Source organism: Erigeron canadensis, chromosome 8 (genome assembly GCF_010389155.1).
Source record: "Erigeron canadensis isolate Cc75 chromosome 8, C_canadensis_v1, whole genome shotgun sequence".
Taxonomy (NCBI): domain Eukaryota; kingdom Viridiplantae; phylum Streptophyta; class Magnoliopsida; order Asterales; family Asteraceae; genus Erigeron; species Erigeron canadensis.
In genome coordinates, this window is record NC_057768.1 from 35,427,779 (window position 1) to 35,450,174 (window position 22,396).

Sequence of the window (22,396 nt, forward strand, 5' to 3'; positions counted from 1 at the left end):
TGAAGCAATCACATAAGATAACACGACACGACATACCATGAATTCAAAGTCGGCTAGGAAAAAGCACACGTCTATGGCATGACTTGTCATTAATTTCTTGCATCTTCAGTTCACTCTTTCATTAAAAAAGTGTGTATAAAAACACACACACACACATATGACTACGTATTAAGTGCATATATACTTTCATTTATACAACTTTCAATTAAAAGGAATAGTTTAATGGCGGTGCAAATGGTTAATACTTCATATGAGCAAACTCCATCTTCTTTGTCAATCTTTAATAAAGTTGATCATCCAATAACACTGAAGGTTAACTTGCTTTCAAATTTTCCATTTTTTTCCTTTTGATTTTCACATTGAATATGATCATTGTGTGTGTGAACTTATGTGCCAATATAAAGATCATTGTAGGCAAATTATCCACATTTATTACTTCCAAACTTAAAATTGTAAATAAAATTTTCTACTTTTATAGTGTTCAATTCAATCTACTACTGTCAAAAAAAATTTCGGCTTTTACTGGACTTGTTAAGGAGTATCGAGCTTCTATAGGCCCTTTCTTTAAGATATATGAAACCCTTGTCTTACCCGGGATTGGGCCTTGTGCACTTTTTAATTGTTTACCATGATGGGCTATATGTTACGTTTTTGTGGCTTATGGATTTGTTTTTCAAAATATACCAATAACCAACATTTGTAAAAATCATTTCTAAACTAAATAGTAAATAATCTTTTGGTATGGATTTCAACAGTTTCATGAAGTGATTTACACAATCAAAATCAAGAAAAGAGGATGGACGATGAAGAAGACGAACGAATCACCAGAGAAGCAAATATTGAAAGGCATTACGGGCATGGTATCACCCGGAGAAATATTGGCGATCTTAGGTCCATCTGGTTGTGGAAAAACTACACTTTTGACGGCATTAGGTGGTCGGTTAGGTGGCAAACTCCACGGGACTATTACATATAATGGCAAATCATTTTCTAGTATTATGAAACGATATATCGGTTTTGTTACTCAAGATGACATTCTATACCCTCACTTGACAGTCACTGAAACTCTAGTTTTTACTGCTCTACTTCGGTTGCCTAAGAATCTAACCAGTCAACAAAAGGTCTTACTTGCTGAAGCCGTGATTGATCAACTTAGGTTAACAAGGTGCAAGAATATAATCATAGGTGGCCTGAATTTAAGAGGGTTATCAGGTGGAGAGCGAAAAAGGGTTAGTATTGGACAAGAAATGCTTATAAATCCTAGTTTGTTGTTTTTAGATGAGCCGACATCTGGGCTTGATTCAACAACTGCTCAAAGGATTGTTTCAACATTATGGGAATTATCAAGAGGAGGAAGAACCCTTGTAATGACAATTCATCAACCATCAAGTAGACTCTTCTACATGTTTGATAAGGTGTTGTTGCTATCAGAGGGTAATTCATTGTATTTTGGAAAAGGATCAGAAGCTATGAGTTATTTTGAGAGCATTGGCTATTCACCATCGGTAGCCATGAATCCTTCCGACTTTTTGCTTGATCTTGCAAATGGTATGTAAGGACTAAGCAGTAGCATAAGTTTCTCCCATACAAAAGAACGCTTTTCACAGTTTTTCCACATACGTCCCCCATTCCCATTCAAAAGTCCTGGTTTAACTTTTTGAGTCTAACTCTTTCAACTTTGACCGTAAATATTTTTGGTTCTGCTATATAACAACTTGATATAAAATTAGATTTCTAATGTACTTTTCAATGATATATATTTCATCAACTACTATTGTACACATACAAAAATATTTACAGTCAAAATTAAAGAAAAAATACTTTGAAGGTCAAACTATGACACTTAAAGTAGGACGGAGGGACTAATATATTTGACTAAAAACTAACTTGTTAATGTTGTAAAACCGAACAAATTAGGGATAGCATCAAATGACTCGAGTCGTGTGGATCAAAATGTGGTCAAGCAGAAGTTGGTTTTGGCTTATAAGTCGAATCTTGGTAATAATATGAATGTTGAAGTATTAGAAGATAATGATAACGTGAGAGAAAACAGGAAGGCTAAAAGATGGAGCACAACTTGGTGGCAACAAGTCAAAGTTTTGCTTAGAAGAGGTGTCAAAGAAAGAAGACACGAATTCTTTTCGACTCTAAAGATTGGTCAAGTTCTTGCTGTATCCTTGCTGTGTGGTTTGCTATGGTGGCAATCTGATACGTCTCACTTACATGATCAGGTAAAACTTTATTGTTTCAAAATTTAGATAATAGTAATCTAACAATGGATTTTTGAGACACTTTGTGACTTCTTTATTGATTGGGATATCTGTAGTCAGGATTGCTGTTCTTTTACTCTGGATTTTGGGGATTTTACCCTTTATTTCAAGCAATTTTCACATTCCCTCAAGAAAGACGAATGCTAAGCAAAGAAAGATCTTCAGGAATGTATAGACTTTCGTCATATTTTGTGTCAAGGACGATAGGAGATCTTCCAATGGAACTAGTTCTGCCCATGATGTTTTGCGTCATCACCTACTGGATGGGCGGGCTCAAACGGGAGTTTGGAAGTTTCATGTACGCCTTGATGACTCTGTTCTTTAGTGTCTTAGTCTCACAAGGGCTAGGACTTGCATTAGGTGCACTTGTCATGGACCAGAAATCCGCCACCATGCTTGGGTCTATCATCATGATGTCCTTCACATTAGCAGGTGGATACTATGTTCAACATGTGCCAGGTTTCATATCCTGGATCAAAATTTTATCGATCAGTCAACACACTTATAAGCTCTTGATAATTTCACAATACAAGCATGGGCAGACATACCGTTGTGGTCACAAGATTTGTTCGGTTGAAGATTTCCCGACTATTAAGACAGTTGGACTTCATGGGCAAATGATTTCCATTGTTGCTTTGGCTATAATGTTGGTGGTTTATCGGGTTATTGCTTATATGGCTCTCATGAGGGTTGGCATGCCTAAATAGTAAGTTACAACAATGAGAAGTAAGAAATTATTTATGTCACTTGAATAGTGATTTTTTTGATTAACTTCTTTGATTCAAAGCTATAAACACATGATTATCTTTATGCAAACTAGTCCTCAGAAGTCAGAAGAGCCACATAAGCAATAATCAGATAAACTACTAAGATTATATCTCAGTGATTTGTGAATGCAACTCATTTATGAGAGTAGTGATATCTTTAAGAACGTTGACTTATTTATCGTCATCTTCTAGTAAAGTTTGCTATATGATATACTAGATGACTTTGCTCAAAACAATGTCAAAGAGCTTTGGAATATAGTGACGATAAAAGTGATCATAAAAATAAGGTGATTGAAAATGAAAGTTAGGTAAGAAATGAACAAGGTACAAAACGAAGAAAAGATCATAACATATGGCTACCTTCAAGTATATGTCAAAAGTAAGGCGTAAAACAATTTAAAAAAATGTCACTAATTTCATCAACTACTAACATTATATACTGGGTTTGTTTGGCTGAAGATTTCAATATGTTAGTTAAGCGCGTCTTGCTTGATGGGCAAGTGATCTCCATTGTTCTTAGCTATAACCGCATAGCCTAAGTTTTAGTCTAGGAACATTTTTAAGAAGTTGTGTGTCATAACAGAAACTAATAACAACTTTTCATCCAAGCATTTCCTCATATTACTTATGAACGAAATGAGTTCCTGACGAGATGTCTTTGGTGTTTGAAATTACTAGATATAGATCTCAATAGTGAGAAACAACAACAAAATACCCTGGTTATACCCGCACACATCCCAGTCAAATACTCGCTCAGAGTAATGTGAAGAGGGAACACTTGACCCGTTTAACTGGATAATGATACCGACAGAGTTATTTGTGTAAGTTGGAACTTACTTACAAAGTAAATAATGGAAGGGTATGAATGTATGATCACATCAAAGAAGGTAACCTAAAAGTTGACAGACTTTTCTTGATTTTAAACCTATTTTTCCTAAAAAACAACATGATCAACTAATATAAAAAAATGTCACTAATTCATCACATTGTTATATGCAATGAATGGTAATGCATCCGTATGGTGATACTCATTATGATTAGAAATTTCTAAGGTAGATGATTCGAATTTAACATAGAGCTAAAAACAGGTAAATGGATTGCAAAAATCTTAAGAATACATCACTACCAACAATATCTCTTTCTCAAATATTATATTATCCCTCAAAAGAAACAAAGTAAAGAGTAAAAGTAACTGTAACCGTCTTTCACGGGATTTGGGTTCAATAACTGGATGGTGTATGGGGAGGTTAAAATATAAACAGATCGTACATCTACATTAAGAGGTTGGACCTAAATGGTAGGAAACTTTTTATTTATTGGTTGGTCAACATGAAGGTCCCACCCATTTCGTGTGTTCATCTCGTTGTCCACACGAAGGTCTCCCAAGATGCCTAGGCTTAGGCTATGATGTCGCGGTGCCAATGGCGTCAAAGCACGACCCCATGTTGAATACCCCTGTGACGCCTTGTTGGGATAAGTACTCTAATGTAGTGATCAGTGATATTATTTTTTCTTTGGGTCTTAGACTAATTATTAATCAACTAAGAATTAGTAATGTAACGCATGAACTGATCACCTATATGCTGTTTCAACACTCTGTTATGTACTCCCTCTGTTTTCAACACTCTGTTTTATTATTCCTTTAAGATTTATACATATATATTAAAAGCGCTTAGTGTTATATATACTCCATCCGTCACATTTTAAATCTCATAAAAATTTGAATTAAATTAACCAAGTCAATGTAGACCCGTAATTTTATTTATTCCTGAAAAGTATTCGGTCCGACGTATTTTTCTTCCCAACTCAAGAGTGACGAAATCACTCTTTCCGAGTAACGGTGAAGGCTATTCTAGGAAATAGGATCTCCTCCATCATAACGGTGAATCTTACTACTCTGCATTATCCAGATAATGACCTATTAATAGGAGCTAGTCTAAGGTAAGCATATATGTGTGTATATATATATACTCATCTACTCATTTCTTTGTCCCTTTTTATGCTTATCTTTTACACCGAGCATGGCCATAAGTTTTTTTTTTTTTTTGATTGTATATCCATCAAACTATCAGTCGAATAAAAAGGATCATATCATCGTTAGGGTATACTGTAAAAGTCAATATAGTATGTAACTGTGACATATGTATCTGGTAAAATGTTGACCCATGAGACGTTGGGTAATGTTGATCCATAACGTAATTAATACAGTTAGTATACGAGTAAATTCGATTTCCGTGAACGACTATAATTAAAGCTTTTTATGTATAAGTAGTAATAACTACAAACACAATTCTGAATTAATGGATCAAAACCTGAAATACTACTTACATTCATGAATCAAATTAAAAACTGTTAAAAATACATACATTGCATGTATGTACTAATAAATTTTAATTACAATTAGCTAGCTGGAGTATTTTAATTAAGAGTATATAAAACGTTTAAGTAAATCCCCTCAGTAATATTAACAGATTTCCACATAATTAGGATATTTACGAACCAATATATATATATATATTAGCTGCCACACATATACACAAATTCTCTTTTCACCTTCTTCTTCAATTTAGATATAAATAAAATAAAATACATATATATATATACACACACACGTACATGCATCTGTCCAGATATTTACATATATATAGTCGATCGATCAAGCACACACACATATATATATACAAATATACAAAAGATAATTTCAATTATTACTGATAGAAGAGTAATAATAATGGAAACCCAAATGGCGGATATAGAAGCAAACTCTTCATCTGGCCAATCTTCATCAATCTTTAATAAAGTTGATCGTTCAGTCATCTTGAAGGTAATTTTCTTGCTTAATAATTTATTCATCATCATTTTAATTTTTTAATGATTAGTTATTATTTTTGCATGAAGATTTTGATCATGGGATATATAATATATATATACATGGCTTCTTTTGATTGTGGGGACTATCATCTTCTTGAATTAATCATCAGGTTTTAGTTATTAATTAAATTTAATTTATTCACTTGATATATCACTTTATCATACTGGCATTGACATTGTTGTTAGCCATGTTTAATCTTTCAAATCCGTTGATTTATTTTTAATTTTTCTTTTTTAATTATCAATGTTTCCATATTCACAATATATCTGAGCAATATTGTAAAGCAAGTAACTTTTTGATTTATAGTCAGAAATCTTGGAATTTTTAGAGCAGGTAAGTTTTTGCTCTGTTGTTAGAATTTTTATATCGAAAAGCATGTAACTTTCTGATTTTTAGTTAGAATTCTTGAAAGTTTCTGTTTGATTATGGGTTTGAACAGTTTCAAGAAGTTGTATACACTGTTGATATTAAGCAACAAGGATGGCTAAAGAAAAACAACAAAGATTCAATACAAAAGCAGATACTAAAAGGGGTTACAGGCATGGTGTTGCCAGGGGAATTATTGGCGATGTTAGGTCCATCTGGCAGCGGAAAAACGACCCTATTGACAGCATTAGGAGGCCGCCTAGGTGGCAAACTAGGCGGAACCATTTCCTACAATGGCAAGCCGTTCACGAGTATAATGAAACGAAACACTGGTTTCGTTACTCAGGATGATGTTCTGTATCCACACTTAACAGTCACCGAAACACTAGTGTTCACCGCCTTACTTAGGTTGCCTAATAGTCTTACTAGTCAAGAAAAAACTAGACATGCTGAGGACGTGATCCGTCATCTTGGGTTGACAAGATGTAAGAATAGCATTATTGGTGGCCCATTGTTAAGAGGGATATCGGGTGGGGAAAGAAAAAGGGTTAGTATTGGGCAAGAAATGCTTATTAATCCAAGTTTGTTGTTTTTGGATGAGCCGACATCTGGGCTTGATTCAACTACTGCGCAAAGGATTGTTTCGACGTTATGGGAATTAGCTAAAGGTGGAAGAACAATTGTGATGACCATTCATCAACCTTCAAGTAGGCTTTTTTACATGTTTCATAAGGTTTTGTTGCTATCAGAAGGGAATCCATTGTTTTTCGGTAAAGGATCAGAAGTTATGGACTATTTTCACGGTGTTGGATATTTGCCATCTGTTGCAATGAATCCTTCAGATTTCTTGCTTGACCTTGCAAATGGTATGTATGTATCTTCTAAAGAATACATACATGTCTTGATGTCTTTATTTTGCAATATAACTAATTAAGTCTGTGAATGTTTGTACACCTGATCAAATACAGGGATATCGTCAGATGATTCTACTCAGGAGGATCAAAATGAAGTCAAACAGAAGTTGGTTTTGGCTTACAAATCTAATCTTGACGAGAATCTGATAGCCGAATTACAAGAAGTTGAAGAACACCTTAATGATGTCCCGGACCAAAAGAAGGCTGAAAGATGGAGCACAACTTGGGTGCAACAATTTACAGTTTTGCTCAAAAGAGATGTCAAAGAAAGGAGACACGAGTCTTTCGATGTTCTCAAGATTGCTCAGGTTTTAGTAATTGCATTTTTATGTGGTCTGCTATGGTGGCAATCCGATACGTCTCACATTCAAGATCAGGTATAACATTTTGTACACACTAACATAATAATTACATAGCTAAACAAATTATAGGAATTAGTTTATCAAATTTTGACATTATTTTACATACAAAACTTGCAGTCAGGGTTGTTGTTTTTCTACACTGGATTCTGGGGTTTTTTCCCTCTATTTCAAGCGATATTCACATTCCCTCAAGAACGTCAGATGCTTGCAAAAGAAAGATCTTCAGGAATGTACAGGCTTTCATCTTATTTCATGTCAAGAACAATTGGTGATCTGCCAATGGAGCTAGTCCTTCCCACAATGTTTTGCATTATAACTTACTGGATGGCCGGGCTAAAAGCTGACATAGGAAGTTTCATATGCGCGTGGTTAGTACTTCTCCTAAGTGTCTTGGTGGCACAAGGACTAGGACTCGCCTTAGGTGCAATCGTTATGGACTTGAAATCAGCAACGGTTCTAGGATCCGTGATCATGTTATCTTTCACCTTAGCAGGCGGATACTATGTTCAACACGTGCCTGCTTTCATATCTTGGATCAAATATATATCCATCAGTCTATACACTTACAAGCTTTTGATAGGATCACAATACACCAAAGACCAGACCTATCAATGTGGTAACCAGACTTGTCTCGTTGCTGATTATCCGGCTATCAAGAGTATTGGGCTCAACGGGCAAGGGATCTCCCTTGTTGCTCTGCTTTTAATGCTGGTATTTTATCGGGTGGTTGCTTATGTAGCTCTCATGAGGGTCGGGGTGCCTAAGAAGTAAGGTTAGCTTGTTATGATTATGATTTTTGCATCAAAAGTTGATAGATGAGTGATTCTGTAAAAAGATCGAGATCTTTTTTTTGTTAGAATTGATACATTCTATTCGTTAAGAGTTTATTCGTTCGGTATACTTTTATATGAGATATGATCATGTCCTTGTATCTTTCAGTACCATGTTGATTAGCAGTTTCAGTAAATGAGAACGCTAATCGAGTTTTGGTTGATTTGCTGTCTGTTTTACAGGGAAGTTATTGCTGGTTAATTTCTGCAAATTATTACTCATTTTATTTGCAGGGAATTCCACATTATGAAATTATGAAGATTTTAAGATTGTTTGTTTTCTTATATGGTTTTAGTTGTTTTCACAACTCGTTTCAAAAGGTTTGATAACTTATTAATCTCTGTAAATGGTAAATAAAACTATGTGCAAAATAATTAGATTATCTAACATGCTACATTAGTTTATAAAGCATTAGCAATAAATTCATGAAATTGTATTTATGTATGTAGTTGAAACGTTTCTCTCTGAAATTGCCGGGGAAAGAAAAAAGGGAAGACCCAACTTTCACTAAAGTCAATAACAAACAAACCAAAAGCCCATCAACTGAATAGCCCAAATAACAAGCCGAAGCCCATTGGGCAAGGTAGCTCAAACAACCCGGCCAAGTTTTCGAAAAGTAAAAAAATAAAAAATAACAAAATATATTTGGGACATTATGTTGTTAGATGTTGTGTTCCTCCCCTAACAAGGTGTCGATTATTTGAAAATTTTGAAATGATTGAGTTTTCTCATCGAAGAAGCATAGTAATGTCTTGCTCTTCGATTCAATTAATTGTTAATTATTTTATTACTTGTTATTCTTATAGAATTAAGAAGGTTAGTATATCTTGAGATGAATGGATTTAAAATCTTTATTTTTGTAATTATATTTTGGCTTTTGGTTATTAATTTAAATTTTGTTGTTAAAAATAATAAAATACCAATTTTAGTTTTTTTTTTCTTTTAATCACTTGAGAATTGATATTATTTTGTAGTGCGTTGTAAATCATCGTAATATCAATCAAATCTTATATCGTTGTGCCAGACACATAAAAGAAGATAAACACAAAAATCAAATACATCTAAACAATGGATGGGGATTCTATTGGTCTCATTATAAATGACTAAACATAACAAGTCTTTCTCAAAGTTATATGCTTTACCCACTAACCTAAATTTACAAAAGCACTAAATTTGAACCAGAGATGTCATTTTTCAAACAAAATAAAACTAAGCCCCATTATTTAGTGCCCATTAGTATAACTAATCATATGCATATAGCCTAAGCACATAAGGAGAAAAAGGGGAAAAGAAATGTAAAAGTGTCTATGATAATATATCAATTTCATATTATTTTTTGCTGTAAAAATCACTTTAATAAGTTGTACTTTCACCTAGTTCAAAACTTATACCAAAAAGAATAAACACGATAGATGGAAGTATATTCGGTTTCTTTGGTAATTTTTCAATTTTCTCCTATAACTATGTAAGCAAGAATATATGTGTATTTTAATGTAATTCTATTACTTGATTTGTAATTTAACTTGTACCTCCTTCAAAATGTGCTCAGGCCGGAAATCAACTTTGTCCCTCCTCTAGGCCTCTCCTGATATGGGTAATTAGCCATTTACCGTTTAGCCAAATGCTATATATTAGTTGTTAACTTGAGGGTGTTAGCTCGTTTACATAATTCCTAATAAAAACTTGATGAAAACTTTCAACATATATATATAGTTCAAAATTAAAACATCCATCTTTTGTGATATACAGATCGATGTATGATAACTTTAAGAATGGTTGGTAGAAAAGATTATTTGATTAACAAAATGGTTGGTAAAAATGATTATTCAATTAACGTACAATGGTGGTCATATATATCTTAAGTGGCTTGACAATTTATATGAATTACTGACTTAACACATGAATACATGATGGCATGGATCCTCAACTTCAATATTGGAAAGATGAAAACAACCCAAGACAATGACGCATGACCAAGAGTTCGTCCTCATATTCTGAATAAGAAAGTTGATAGATTATTAAGTTTAAAGTTTAATTAAAATTGAATTTAGACTTAACAGCTCATTAGTGAAAGCAACTATACACATAATTATCTGATTAGATATAAATAGATTTGGGCCACTTATTATATCTAGATCGATTAGTTAGTATATTTTAAAGTTCTACTCACTTAATGACGCATATTGCACCGTGCTATATTTAATTAATGTTTCTTCATGTTACATCTTTCTAGCCTTACTTATCATGATCATCATTCATAATTACTGGATTACTAATGCAATTTCACTTTTGTAAATGATTGCCTATTAAACTGGAAAATTAATATGTATCACCCATAAACTTTTCATATTTGTATATGATTGACCAAATAAGTTATATTCATCCCTTCTTCTCTCTTATACCTATATCTTCATATTTGTTTCTCTTTTAAAAAAATCCCAAATCTTAAAGGAAAAAAAAAACAAATTAAAAAAAAACACTAAAATTAATAGGGAAAAAAAAAAGAAAGTACAGAAAGTGAAACGTTCAATCACCACCGTGAACTAGATACATTTCAATAATCATTCGCAGATACAAACCCAAATATTTTTTGCTAACAAATCAAAAAAACCCAATATTCTTTCCTAAAAACACAACCACAAAATTTTGCGGCGGTCGTTGGTGGTATTGGATATGAAAAAAACCCGTTGCACAGAGAAAAAATACTAACCAAATGGATCTGAAAAGTTTGCAAGCAAACGGAAAGTGAAGCGGTAGCAGTGATGAAATAAAGCAAGAAAATTGATATTGAATTAAGATTAAAACAATAAGGCTTTGTTGATAGTGGATCGAACATATTCGTATTTTTACAACTTTTTTTATATCATGCCTAAAACGTTCCAAAGCCCATCACGAATTCTAACATACGGAGTATCTGTTTTTTTGGAAAAATCTGGGTTTTTATTTGAAGATCTATTTTTTTTTTTTTTAATAGGAATGAAGCAGATTTGAAGATATATATAAGTATGAGAGAGAATCAGGGATAAATATAACTCAGAACATTTAGTCAACCATGTACGAATTAGAAAAATTTGTAGGTTATACACATCAATAATCCAGTTTAAAGAGTAACCATATACAAAAGGGAAAATACGTTGTTTATCCAGTGATTAAACCGTCCCTTTTGTTAATCATTAATTTTGAGTTAAATTTTAGGGTTGTGTGTGCTATCTTAACAGTACTTAGCACAAAATCTTTTATCATTAATCTTTAATCGGCGTAGAATAACGATGATAGCTAGTTTATTAGCATGCTTTTTAGTGTTTTATAAGGATTTTTGTCTATTTGTAACAATTTTTAGGTGTCTTTGGCACTTTGCTAATTTTCATAGTCTTTTATGAGTTTATTCTTAAGATTATCTTTCGAAAGTTACAAATTTGACTAGTAACACAAGGTTACATCATTTTTCAAAAAAGAAGTACAGGATCTTTAACATATATGTCCCTTTCCTATGCGGTAGGTTAATTTACTTTTTAGTGTTTAGATTATTTGGATATTACCAATGTATGGAATATTAAAGTATCACTTATAACTTGTAGACATTTTGTTAAATATTTAACAATTTATTCACAACTAAACCGTGTAATCTATATTAATAAGTATGATAAAATTTAAACAAATTATCTTAAATTTTACACTTAAATACGTGGGAAGGAAAAAAATATCAAGCTTTCAAAGGTGAAATAAGTTCATGTATATATTTTTTTCATGTAAGTTAATCATGTGTAACATTAACTTTTTAATTTCCATGTAAGAAAGAGCTTGGAGAGACTGAATGTTACAAGTTAATGTCCTTGATATCTTTTTCACACTTTGTACTTTGTAGTACGTGTAGATAATTAGTTTGTTATTTTGGTCACGTAGATATTTTGGCTAGACTATGTGCATTTGAGTCAAAAAGACTCATCATTCAATTCTCCGAAAAACTAAACCGATACTACAAATAATGTTGCATTTATCTACATTTTTAGTTAGCGTGAAGAAACTAAAAATTTTGTCACCCTTTTATGTGTGTGTAGATATGTAGTGTGAAATTTCGTAATTATTTTGTAACACCTCATTTGTCCATGCTAACTAAAAAGGTAGCGTGAACAAATTAATTGACATATATCGCTATGCTTATGCTAGTCAAGTTATGGTAATGGTTTCAAAGCCCGTTGCTGTAACAATTGGGATATATCATGGTCAAATCGTGCTACCTCCCGACAGTACTATTTCCAATAATGATTTCATATGTTCCATCTAGAAACTAGATTAAAAACATATCCAATTAAACAACAAAGACCTAGCTAGTGTTAGGTTTTACTGTTGAAGATGAGGATTATGGTTTGGCCAAAAATTTGATCAAATAGTTTACGTGAAACATAAGGTATAACTTATAAGTATGTGAAACAAATTAATTGACATGCATGTGTTTTAGCCACATGTGTTTAAGGAACATGCTTTCCTATATGTCACTTTGCCTGATTCTGTTTCATATATATGGTAGATAAGGGTGGTGGGTTACTCTAATTTTCTTGTGCCGCAAATCTTGTTTTTTTAGTATCTTGGAAATTAAAGGCATATTCGAGATTCATGCTGACCCTCTTTTCATTTACGTTTCCCCTCATTACAGTAACTAAATGTGTAAAATTTCCAAAGCCTTTCACATCAACAACTGGACCCGGCCTTATGTTTGTTTGTCGTTGATATACACTAGTACCAATTCGATACATGGGATCAAACGGTTCCTATTTATTGTGTCATATCGCTCAATTTTAGTAAGATGATGACGATCGATTAGTAGTTCTTTATATTGACTAACGTAACTAGTCTTAATGACCGTACAATGTACGGATTATATAACATATGATGATACAATTACACTTTTATAGATAATAGAAATATGTGGTTGTTAAATACATAAAATTTAGATACAGATCATTTCACATATTATATGAAACCCCATGAATTGTATAATATATTTGTTTAATTAGATGTTTAAAACTTAGCATATATATTAGTTGTTGTAACACCCCAAGATCTTGAGGTAAAAATAATTAACCCCTTTTCATAGTTTTGACATTAAATTAATTTTCTAGTATTTTATTTTTAGATATGGGGTTAATTTAGTTGAAACTTTAGCGGATAGCGGGTAAAATACCCACATTTGGAGAGATGGGTCGTGGCATCTTCAGGGAGTGCCAGCCACCCCTTTTGATTATGACTCATGCTTCCACCTTATTTCTTTCTTCCCCATCATTTCTTTCATGCAATTCTCTTCTTTCTTTTCAAAATCAAGCTAAAATCCTTCTAATTTAAGGACAAGAACATTCATAATAATCATCACCATCACATAATCTTCATTCAGGAAATTCAAAAGCTAGGGTTTGTAGGTTGGTGGTGGTAGCCGAAATTTGAAGGAAAAAGGGGAAGAATTTGTGGCTTAAAAACTCTAATCTAATATCTTCCTTTGTTGAGGTATTGATTTCCCCTAAATTTAGTTTCCTCTTTCCTTTGAAATTAGGGTTCATGGATGAACCAATTTGGGGGGTTTTTGCTAGAAAATGAATTATAGTTAATTTTTCTCAATTCCTTAGTTAACCTAGTTGGCATTGAGCAATGTGATGTGTTTGATTAAGAAATTGATAAGTTCATGTGAAAATCTTAGTTAATGAGAAAAAATGAATTTTTACTAGTTATTGAAACATGGATGAAAATGGTAGGTTGAACTACCCAATGTTGTTGTTAAAGATGAAAGTAGCTCAATGACAAATGGGTTGGGTTTTGGGTTTAGGAAGGCTAGTGATTGAAGTATGACTAGGTTGAGCTAGTCAAGTTGTGAATGTAAGCTTATGCACTTTTATGATATGATTATAGGTTGAAGATTGCTTGTGCTTATTTGTTTAGCATTATTGTCCCTTTTGCGGAGGAGGTGAGTATATTTGCATATCCTTATGTTTACGTTGGGTCAATTACCATGAGATGTGAATGTTCCAAGCATGGTAATTGATTTGGCATGAAGCCCATGTGGGGCATTGTTTTTGAGGCCTAAGAACCTCCGGGGCCTAAGAATCCCGATAGTTGATGTGATATGAGGCCTAAGAACCCCCGAGGCCTAAGAATCCCGATAGATATGATTGTTATGATTGTTTAACTTATATGGATCCATATATGTATTGTTTGTGTGCAAGGTGAATATGTAAATGTGACATGACGATGCCATAGGTTACATGTGAAAGTCCTTGTACTAAGCCCTCCTTCGTATTCGTAAATGTATGCAAGTATATTCACTAAGCCTTTGCTTATATTTTAGTTGTTCACACTTTTATAGGTAGTTCCGGAAGAAGGAACTAAGTGTGTGTTGATAAGCTTGAAGTTGTAGATATCTTTGAAGAACTTGAAGGTAATTAGGTCCTTCTCGAATGAATGACGATCTTTTGGTATAGAAGCTTAGACGTCCCACACCTCATGGCTCAGGGTACATCTTGGTTCGAGGTCATGTTTTGGTAATGTTTCTGTAAATGTCCAAGTTGTAAAGTCTTTGAAAAATGGTATTGTTGTTTATGGATGAAAATGTTGCCAAAACGGGTAAATGACCCGTTAGGGTTGTTCTCGGATTTGTGAAACATGTTATGTTGTAATTGTATTTGAAATGTGTCTACGTTGTTGTTGGAAACCTCTGAAATGTATTTTGAGAAGTTTGTTTTGAAATTTGAAAGTCGCAAGTTGTCATGGTCGAAATGAGTAATTAGGGTTGCTGTCAGGTGGCTCACTGCGGCGTAGTAGGGGTGACTTTGCCCACTGCGGCGCAGTGGTTTTCCACGGAAATAATGCTGGTTTCTCCCACTGCGGCGCAGTGGAAGGTATGTCGAACCCACTGCGGCGCAGTGGGGCATGTTTTTGCTCTGGCCGAGGATTTCCACTGCAGCGCAGTGGGGAGTTCTCGACCCACTACGGCGCAGTGGGGAGTTCTCGACCCACTGCGGCGCAGTGGGGGGTTTTTTTTTTTTTAAAAAAAAAAAAACTTGTATTTTCGGTTTATCGAGTCGTGTCCTTTCAGTTGTATTCTGTATTGATATATTAGTTGTTAACATTATTAATTTATCAAATGTAAATACTGAATGCTAAATCTATCAAGGCTAGATGATGTACGTAGTAGGCTTTTTTTTATACAATTTTTTTCAAAAAAAAATATATATTTAACTTTGATTATACAATTGATCGAATTCTGATGTTTACAAGGATTTTTTCAAAAAAACAATATCGTCAGTTATGGTTGTTAAGAACAATAAAATTAACACCTGGTTCATGAGGTTTACAATGATTTCGTGTGTTGTGATTTTATTTGTAAGGTTCAGTTTATTTAAGAATTAAATGTATCTTAAATATAGTTTGATTTCGATTATTAATAATAACAATGATTATTATAATTATATTCTGACTATAATAACTAATAACAACAATATTACAATTAGTTTGATTACAATAATAATATTATATAATATATTGACACAAAAATTAATTTGTATTAATTCTTTAACTTTTAGCTATATTTAATTTTGTTAGTAGATAGACATTATGCAATAAATAATTATTTATTTTTAAAGTCTAATTGATAATGGAAAACTAAAAGGTATAAATTAATTTAAACATGTGTTGATTTAATTAATTATAAAAAATGTAAGGTTGTGATTAGTCAATTAAGATTAGGTTAGTTGTTTTTTAGTATATATATGGGGATAATGATAAAGATATAAAAATATGTGTTAACAAAAAAAATACATTTTGATGTAGTAGTAACTAATGAAAAAAAACTATGCGGTAAGCTAGTGATATGCTTCTGCCTTCAGGAAAAGGATCTAATTAAAAGCCCGTCAAACATTCTCTAATTTATCGTTAAGAAAGAAAAATCTAAAGGCAACGGCGGTACTCGTCAGCATAGTCATAGTTCGAATGTTAAAATAGTGGTGCATCTCATCTAAAGGTGCTATGCTTCACTCTAATCACTTATTTATCTCTAGAATGTTGACTAACTTTTACATTTGACCTTATATGTCATCATGATGGAGGCCCACATGTCATGAACTTTGGAAAACATAGTGATAGCTAGAAATATTGGCATTACTATAGCTAGATATCAATTTGGTAACACTTTATATTTAGCTCAGTTAGCTGTAATATATTACGAGTAACAAATAGTTTGAATTTAGAATATAATTAACTGTTTGAATATATCTTTTTAAAGATCTTCTTAACAATATAAACATAACACATAATATAATACAGAAATAAAATTTCAAAATAAATTAATAAATTACATTTGATATAATGATATGTGTTATTACCATTTAAATTTATATGTTTGATATTTTTGAAAAAAAAATTATTCACGAATGACAAGAGATCTAGCATGTTTTTACAACAAGTGACTTACAAACGGAAACAAATCTCTTACCATTGCATGTGTTGAGTTTTTTTTTACTGTAATTGGTAACGGACGGTAAAATATTTGTCAAGAATAACAAATGTTCTCAAGTTCAAGCTCAGACATCCTAATTTGTTGTAGTGAAGATGAGTTATATATATATATATATATATATATATATATATATATATATATTCTAAATTGACAATCGGGTGTATATGTTTGGATCGCAAATTATCAAATTTTGCCACAAAAATATATTTGCACGTTTTAAAAAATGAAAAGAAACTATAGTGGTAGAGGAATCTTTTTTCGCTTGTAAATACGTACCTTAAAACTTCATGTATCGTCTCAAACGACATATCATATCCTTTCCAACGTCTTTAGTTTGATAGATATATAATAGCTAGCAAAAGTTGAATATAAAAATAATAATAATGAGTGGATTAAGATTAATGTAAAGATTAGAGATGATAAGACGGTGGCATGAAATAATGTCCCATAATATACTTACCAAATGTTTTAGTGAATAAGATGTTTTTAGATGTCATCAGCATAACAAAAGGCGACATATAATACGTGTTCAGACCGCCCATCTAACTGGACCCCACATAGCCTTGTCACCATCATACGTGTCAACTTCCCATTGCCTATTTTTCTGCTTCCCATACAAATGATAACTATACTCTATAATCTCCTTACTAATCTTCTTCCAAATTATCACCATGTTTTTTGACTTTTGTTACCGTTTTTCTTTTCTTCTAAGTATCTAACAAGTTAAGTATGCTATGGTAGATCAAATAACGAGAAATATTATGATTTTTCATTTTTTATTATTATTATCATTGGAAGATGCATAGTGAAAATCTAACTTGAAATCTAGGATAAATAAAGATCTCGAACTAGTAGTCTTCATGTACTTCATTTGTTGCTAGCTCCTTGTTAATTTTAATACATAAGTAATAGTTCATCTCGAACTACTAATTATCTAATGACACCTAAGCAAAATAAGTTTTAAGCCCATGGTTTTCAATTCATAGATTAATTATTAATTAATTTTCATTGTTGTTCAATGGTTGAACACCAGCTTTATATGTTGGAGGTCTCGAGTTCGAGACATAAGAAAAACATTTAGAAGGAATTTCATAAAAAGTCCTTCAGTGAAGCACGTTTGAGTCTTACAGAGGGGACAGAGTTTTATTCTAATTAAATGTCGTGCCTTCGGGCGGTTTAGTTGGGGTTTCCTCTTGACTAGGTATTGAGGGTGAGAATGCTCTCTAGCGCGGACACGATTAAGATAACGTAAGCTAGATCCCTTGTTGCGAGCAAATGATCCACACCTTTCAAAAAAAAATAACAAATTAGTCTGAATTCAAATGTCTTGTATATAAATTGGGAAAGAGATGTTTCATTCAAACGTTATCTCTTAATTAATCAGTTTGATAAAACTAAAGTTTGAATATACATGTTAAAGATAACTAGTGGACATAATACATGTTAAGTATAGTGCTTTTAGTTAAGAGTTTTTCTTCCTATTATGTATTTAGTTTTTCTTCTTATTAGGTATTTAGGTATTGAGACTATATAACACCATATATCATAACATTTAAGTTTTCCACAATATCACTAGTTAAGCCAAATACTACTCTTAATTTGGTTATTGACAATTTGACATGTAATTGGACTTGAATTGAATCAGCTAGCTACTTATTAAATTATGAAAGTTAATTAAAATTTTGCTCGGACTGATTGTAAACTTTAAACAAAGTTTTCTTTTTATATTAGACGGTAGGTGATTATAATACGGTTATACCCATGTTTGATATATACCATGGTCCGTATACGCATATAAAGATAAAGCTTATTGTACTTTCATGAACCCCTATATGTTTATTCTTCATTTCTAGTTTATTCTTCTTTCTCTTTCTCTACGGTCTATTAATCCCTTTGATTAATTGCATAGAGAATTTTAATTTTAATCTCTCTCTCTCACACACACATATATATATAAGGTGCAGGTGGCTAAGGTACAATAAGTGGTGCGAACAAGAAAGATATGTATGATGGCGCTGTTAAGTTGTGCAAACAAACGTCAGGAGAGAAGAAATGGTCATACGGTGACTGTTACACGATTCTGCAGAACCGAGTGTCGTTTTGGGAGGAGCACAAGCTAAAGGGACAGGAGGGGGAGTAGATTTGACTGCCGATGAGGATCCTCAGGGTAGTTCGGCTCCAGGAGGTGCAACTGTGGGTGGTTCGTCTGCGAGAGGTTCGAGGTCGGCTTTGAGTGCATTGTTTGGAGATGACCCTATTAGGAGACCACCAGGTCGCAATGTTAGCCGTCGGTTGTCAAGATCATCCGACACGATATTTGAACGATCATCAGGGTCGGAAGCGGCTCCTCGTATTGCTAACTTGGCTATACAACAATCTGAGGCGTTAGCACGAGCCGAGGTTCGAGATGCGATGAGGTTTTTAGCAAACCGATTCCAGTTGGTTTATCGAGGAAGGATCTAAAGGCTCATATGAAGTACCGAAAATATTTACAAGATGAGTTTGGGAGCCGATTTTATGCTGAAGCAGAAGCAGAGAGCAGCGATGAAGACGACGAGGAGTAGTTTTAGTTGCATGTTAAAATTTTTAATATTGTAGTAGTTTAATTTTAATTTTTATGAATTTAATGTAATTTAATTATTTATTAGGACCTAATGTACTATTTTTAATTATGTATTTTAGTTTGTTGTAATGTAATGTTGGTTGTTATTTTTATAAAATAAAAGTTTAATTAATATATGGAATAAAGTAAAATGGAATAAAAAAAGTTTAGGAAGAGATGAGGAAGAGGTCTTAATATTAAAGGTAGTTCTTAAATTGTAACATGCTGACGTGACATTTAGGAAGAGGTGAGTAAGAGACTCAGAAAGAGGCTTATTAAGAAGGGCCTTATTGACTTGTAACTGCTAGTAAATTATGAAATCATTTAAAATTTTGCTCGGACCGATCATTGTAAACTTTAAACAAAGTTTTCTTTTTATATTAAGGGTAAAAAAAACATTTAATTATATACGGTGATTATAAATACGGTTATACCCATGTTAGATACCATGGTCCGTATACGCATATAAAAGATGAAGCTTATTGTACTTTGATGAATGAACCCATATATGTTTATTCTTGTTTTCTAGTTTATTATTCTTCTTTCTCTTTCTCTACTGTACGTCTATTATTAATCCCTTTGATTAATTCTCTAGAGAATTTTAATCATATATACATATATTAAGCAGGCCGGTGGCTGAATCACTACTATTGATATATATATGGAGAGTAGTAGTCCGGATTCTTCATCTTTTTGTTGTTCAAAACAACAACCTCAGTTACCACCAGGCTTTCGGTTTCATCCTACAGATGAAGAATTAGTTGTTCACTATCTCAAGAAGAAAGCCGCCTCCGCTCCTTTACCCGTTTCCATCATCGCCGAAGTTGATTTATACAAGTTTGATCCTTGGGAGCTCCCTGGTACATACATATATACACTTGCATAGTTAATTTGTACAAAAAAAAAAAAAAGTTGGTAGTGTTTGTGTCACTATATATCATATATATGTAAAGTTTTTGAACATTTTGTTGTTGTTGTTTTGAACTATATATATATGTAGCTAAGGCGAGTTTTGGTGAGCAAGAATGGTACTTCTTTAGCCCGAGAGATAGGAAGTATCCGAATGGAGCTAGGCCGAACAGGGCGGCCACTTCTGGGTATTGGAAAGCCACTGGGACGGATAAGCCGGTGTTGACATCTGGCGGGACTCAAAAAGTTGGGGTGAAGAAAGCACTTGTGTTTTATGGAGGGAAGCCTCCAAAAGGATCCAAAACAAATTGGATTATGCATGAATATCGTCTTGTTGATAATAATAATAAGACTATCTCTAGACCCCCTGGTTGTGATCCTAACAATAAGAAAGGTTCTTTGAGGGTAAGTATATAGTAGCTAGTTAATTAATTAACTACTCAAATCTTATTATCATTAGTATTATATATGGAATTAATTAATTAAAGGCTATTGGTTAGTGTTTTTTGACTTTATGATGAATAGTTGTATGATTTTGATGTTTTTAATTTTTTTTTTTTTTTTTTTTTAATTGTGTAGTTGGATGATTGGGTGTTATGTCGAATCTACAAGAAGAATAATATGCAAAGGCCAGTGGATAGCGATGGAAATAATATTGATCATCATCACGCCATGACTGGAATGATGTTGGCATCTATACCGCAATCTATATCATCACTTGGTATGAATACTACTACTAGACCGATATCCGGAGTAGGGTTCAATGCAATGCTGGAGAATCATCATGATCATCACAACAACAACAACATCGTATTTGATACCATGATGACCTCATCAAACGACGACAACGTCAACAATATCACAACGACCTCAAATTTTCTTCCTACTAAAAGATCCCTCCCCGGTATGTTTTGGAATGAAGAAGCTGGTAATTCACCATACAATACCAAAAGGTTTCTCTCGGATAGCAATAGTAGTGATGTGCATAATTTAATGGTCACACGAACCACCGAAGAAAATGGTAGTTCGATTGCCAGTCTGTTGAGCCAGTTACCACAAAGTTCACAAATACATCAACAAGCAATGTTAGGATCGATGGGAGATGGCGTTTATCGACAAAGTTTTCAGTCACCTAGCATGAACTGGTATTCGTAAATCAGTTTTAATTTGTTGCACGCAGCCGGTATGAAAGAAGAAAAAACACCTAATCAAATTATAGCGATTGGTCTTATATGATAGTCATATATATAGTTGTATATGGTACATATATACTCAAATATATATATATATATATATGAAAGGTTTCAATAGAGAAACATGAAGTTAGATGCAACTTACATATCAATAGTGAAAGGGTCATCAATTAGCTAGTGATCACAGAAATATATATTTTCTGCTAGTTTTAGGTGATTATATATGTGATGTTCTATTTGTAGAGAGATATATGCAAATAATTATTTGTTTGGAAATCATACCTTTAATTTTAATTATACATGATTTACATATACTGAATTTGCGAAGTTATTGTTCATTTTTGTGTTTTGTGTTTATAATCGATCTGTTTAGATCGTGCTTTCATGCATTCGAAAGAGAAAAGAGAAAATCATGTTTATAACACAAAAATAAAATAAAAGGCCATCTATCTTTATTATGATCGCTTTCTTAATTTCCATTACTATAGAAACCCTAACGGGAAAAATAGGATCATAACTTTTTATTTTATGGCCTCCTAATCTTGTATATTATGCAAAAACTGATGTAACGTCCCTATATGAATAATTGTATGTATATCTCTAAATGTTAATGGTCACATATACCTTTTTTCTTTGAAAATTCATCATTACCATATGTGAATTTAAGTTGGTTTGTTATTTTCTTCAATCTAGCTTATTGCCATTTATTTATCTAACTAATTGGTTTTAATTATCAAGCTTAATTAAAGTCATATGTATGTCCTAAATTCAAAGATAACCATCATTTCATGTTGAACTTTGTTAATCAAA

The 22,396-nt window shown here is 32.8% G+C and overlaps 3 protein-coding genes across 3 annotated transcripts; all 3 read left to right on the top strand.

Annotated features, from left to right (window-relative positions):
- The first annotated feature begins 222 nt into the window (after nt 1-222).
- On the top strand, nt 223-2,977 carry LOC122580358 (ABC transporter G family member 9-like). The gene is made up of 4 exons (XM_043752629.1): nt 223-312; nt 756-1,548; nt 1,918-2,231; nt 2,327-2,977. The coding sequence occupies exons 1-4, from the start codon at nt 223-225 to the stop codon at nt 2,975-2,977; spliced, it is 1,848 nt and encodes a 615-aa protein (XP_043608564.1).
- A 2,791-nt stretch (nt 2,978-5,768) lies between these two features.
- LOC122580197 (ABC transporter G family member 9-like) lies at nt 5,769-8,322 on the top strand. The gene is made up of 4 exons (XM_043752473.1): nt 5,769-5,861; nt 6,349-7,141; nt 7,244-7,566; nt 7,669-8,322. The coding sequence occupies exons 1-4, from the start codon at nt 5,769-5,771 to the stop codon at nt 8,320-8,322; spliced, it is 1,863 nt and encodes a 620-aa protein (XP_043608408.1).
- Nucleotides 8,323-20,145: 11,823 nt separating this feature from the next.
- LOC122609755 (NAC transcription factor 25-like) lies at nt 20,146-21,548 on the top strand. Its single transcript, XM_043782698.1, has 3 exons — nt 20,146-20,344; nt 20,485-20,798; nt 20,973-21,548. The coding sequence occupies exons 1-3, from the start codon at nt 20,146-20,148 to the stop codon at nt 21,546-21,548; spliced, it is 1,089 nt and encodes a 362-aa protein (XP_043638633.1).
- The last annotated feature ends 848 nt before the right edge of the window (nt 21,549-22,396 follow it).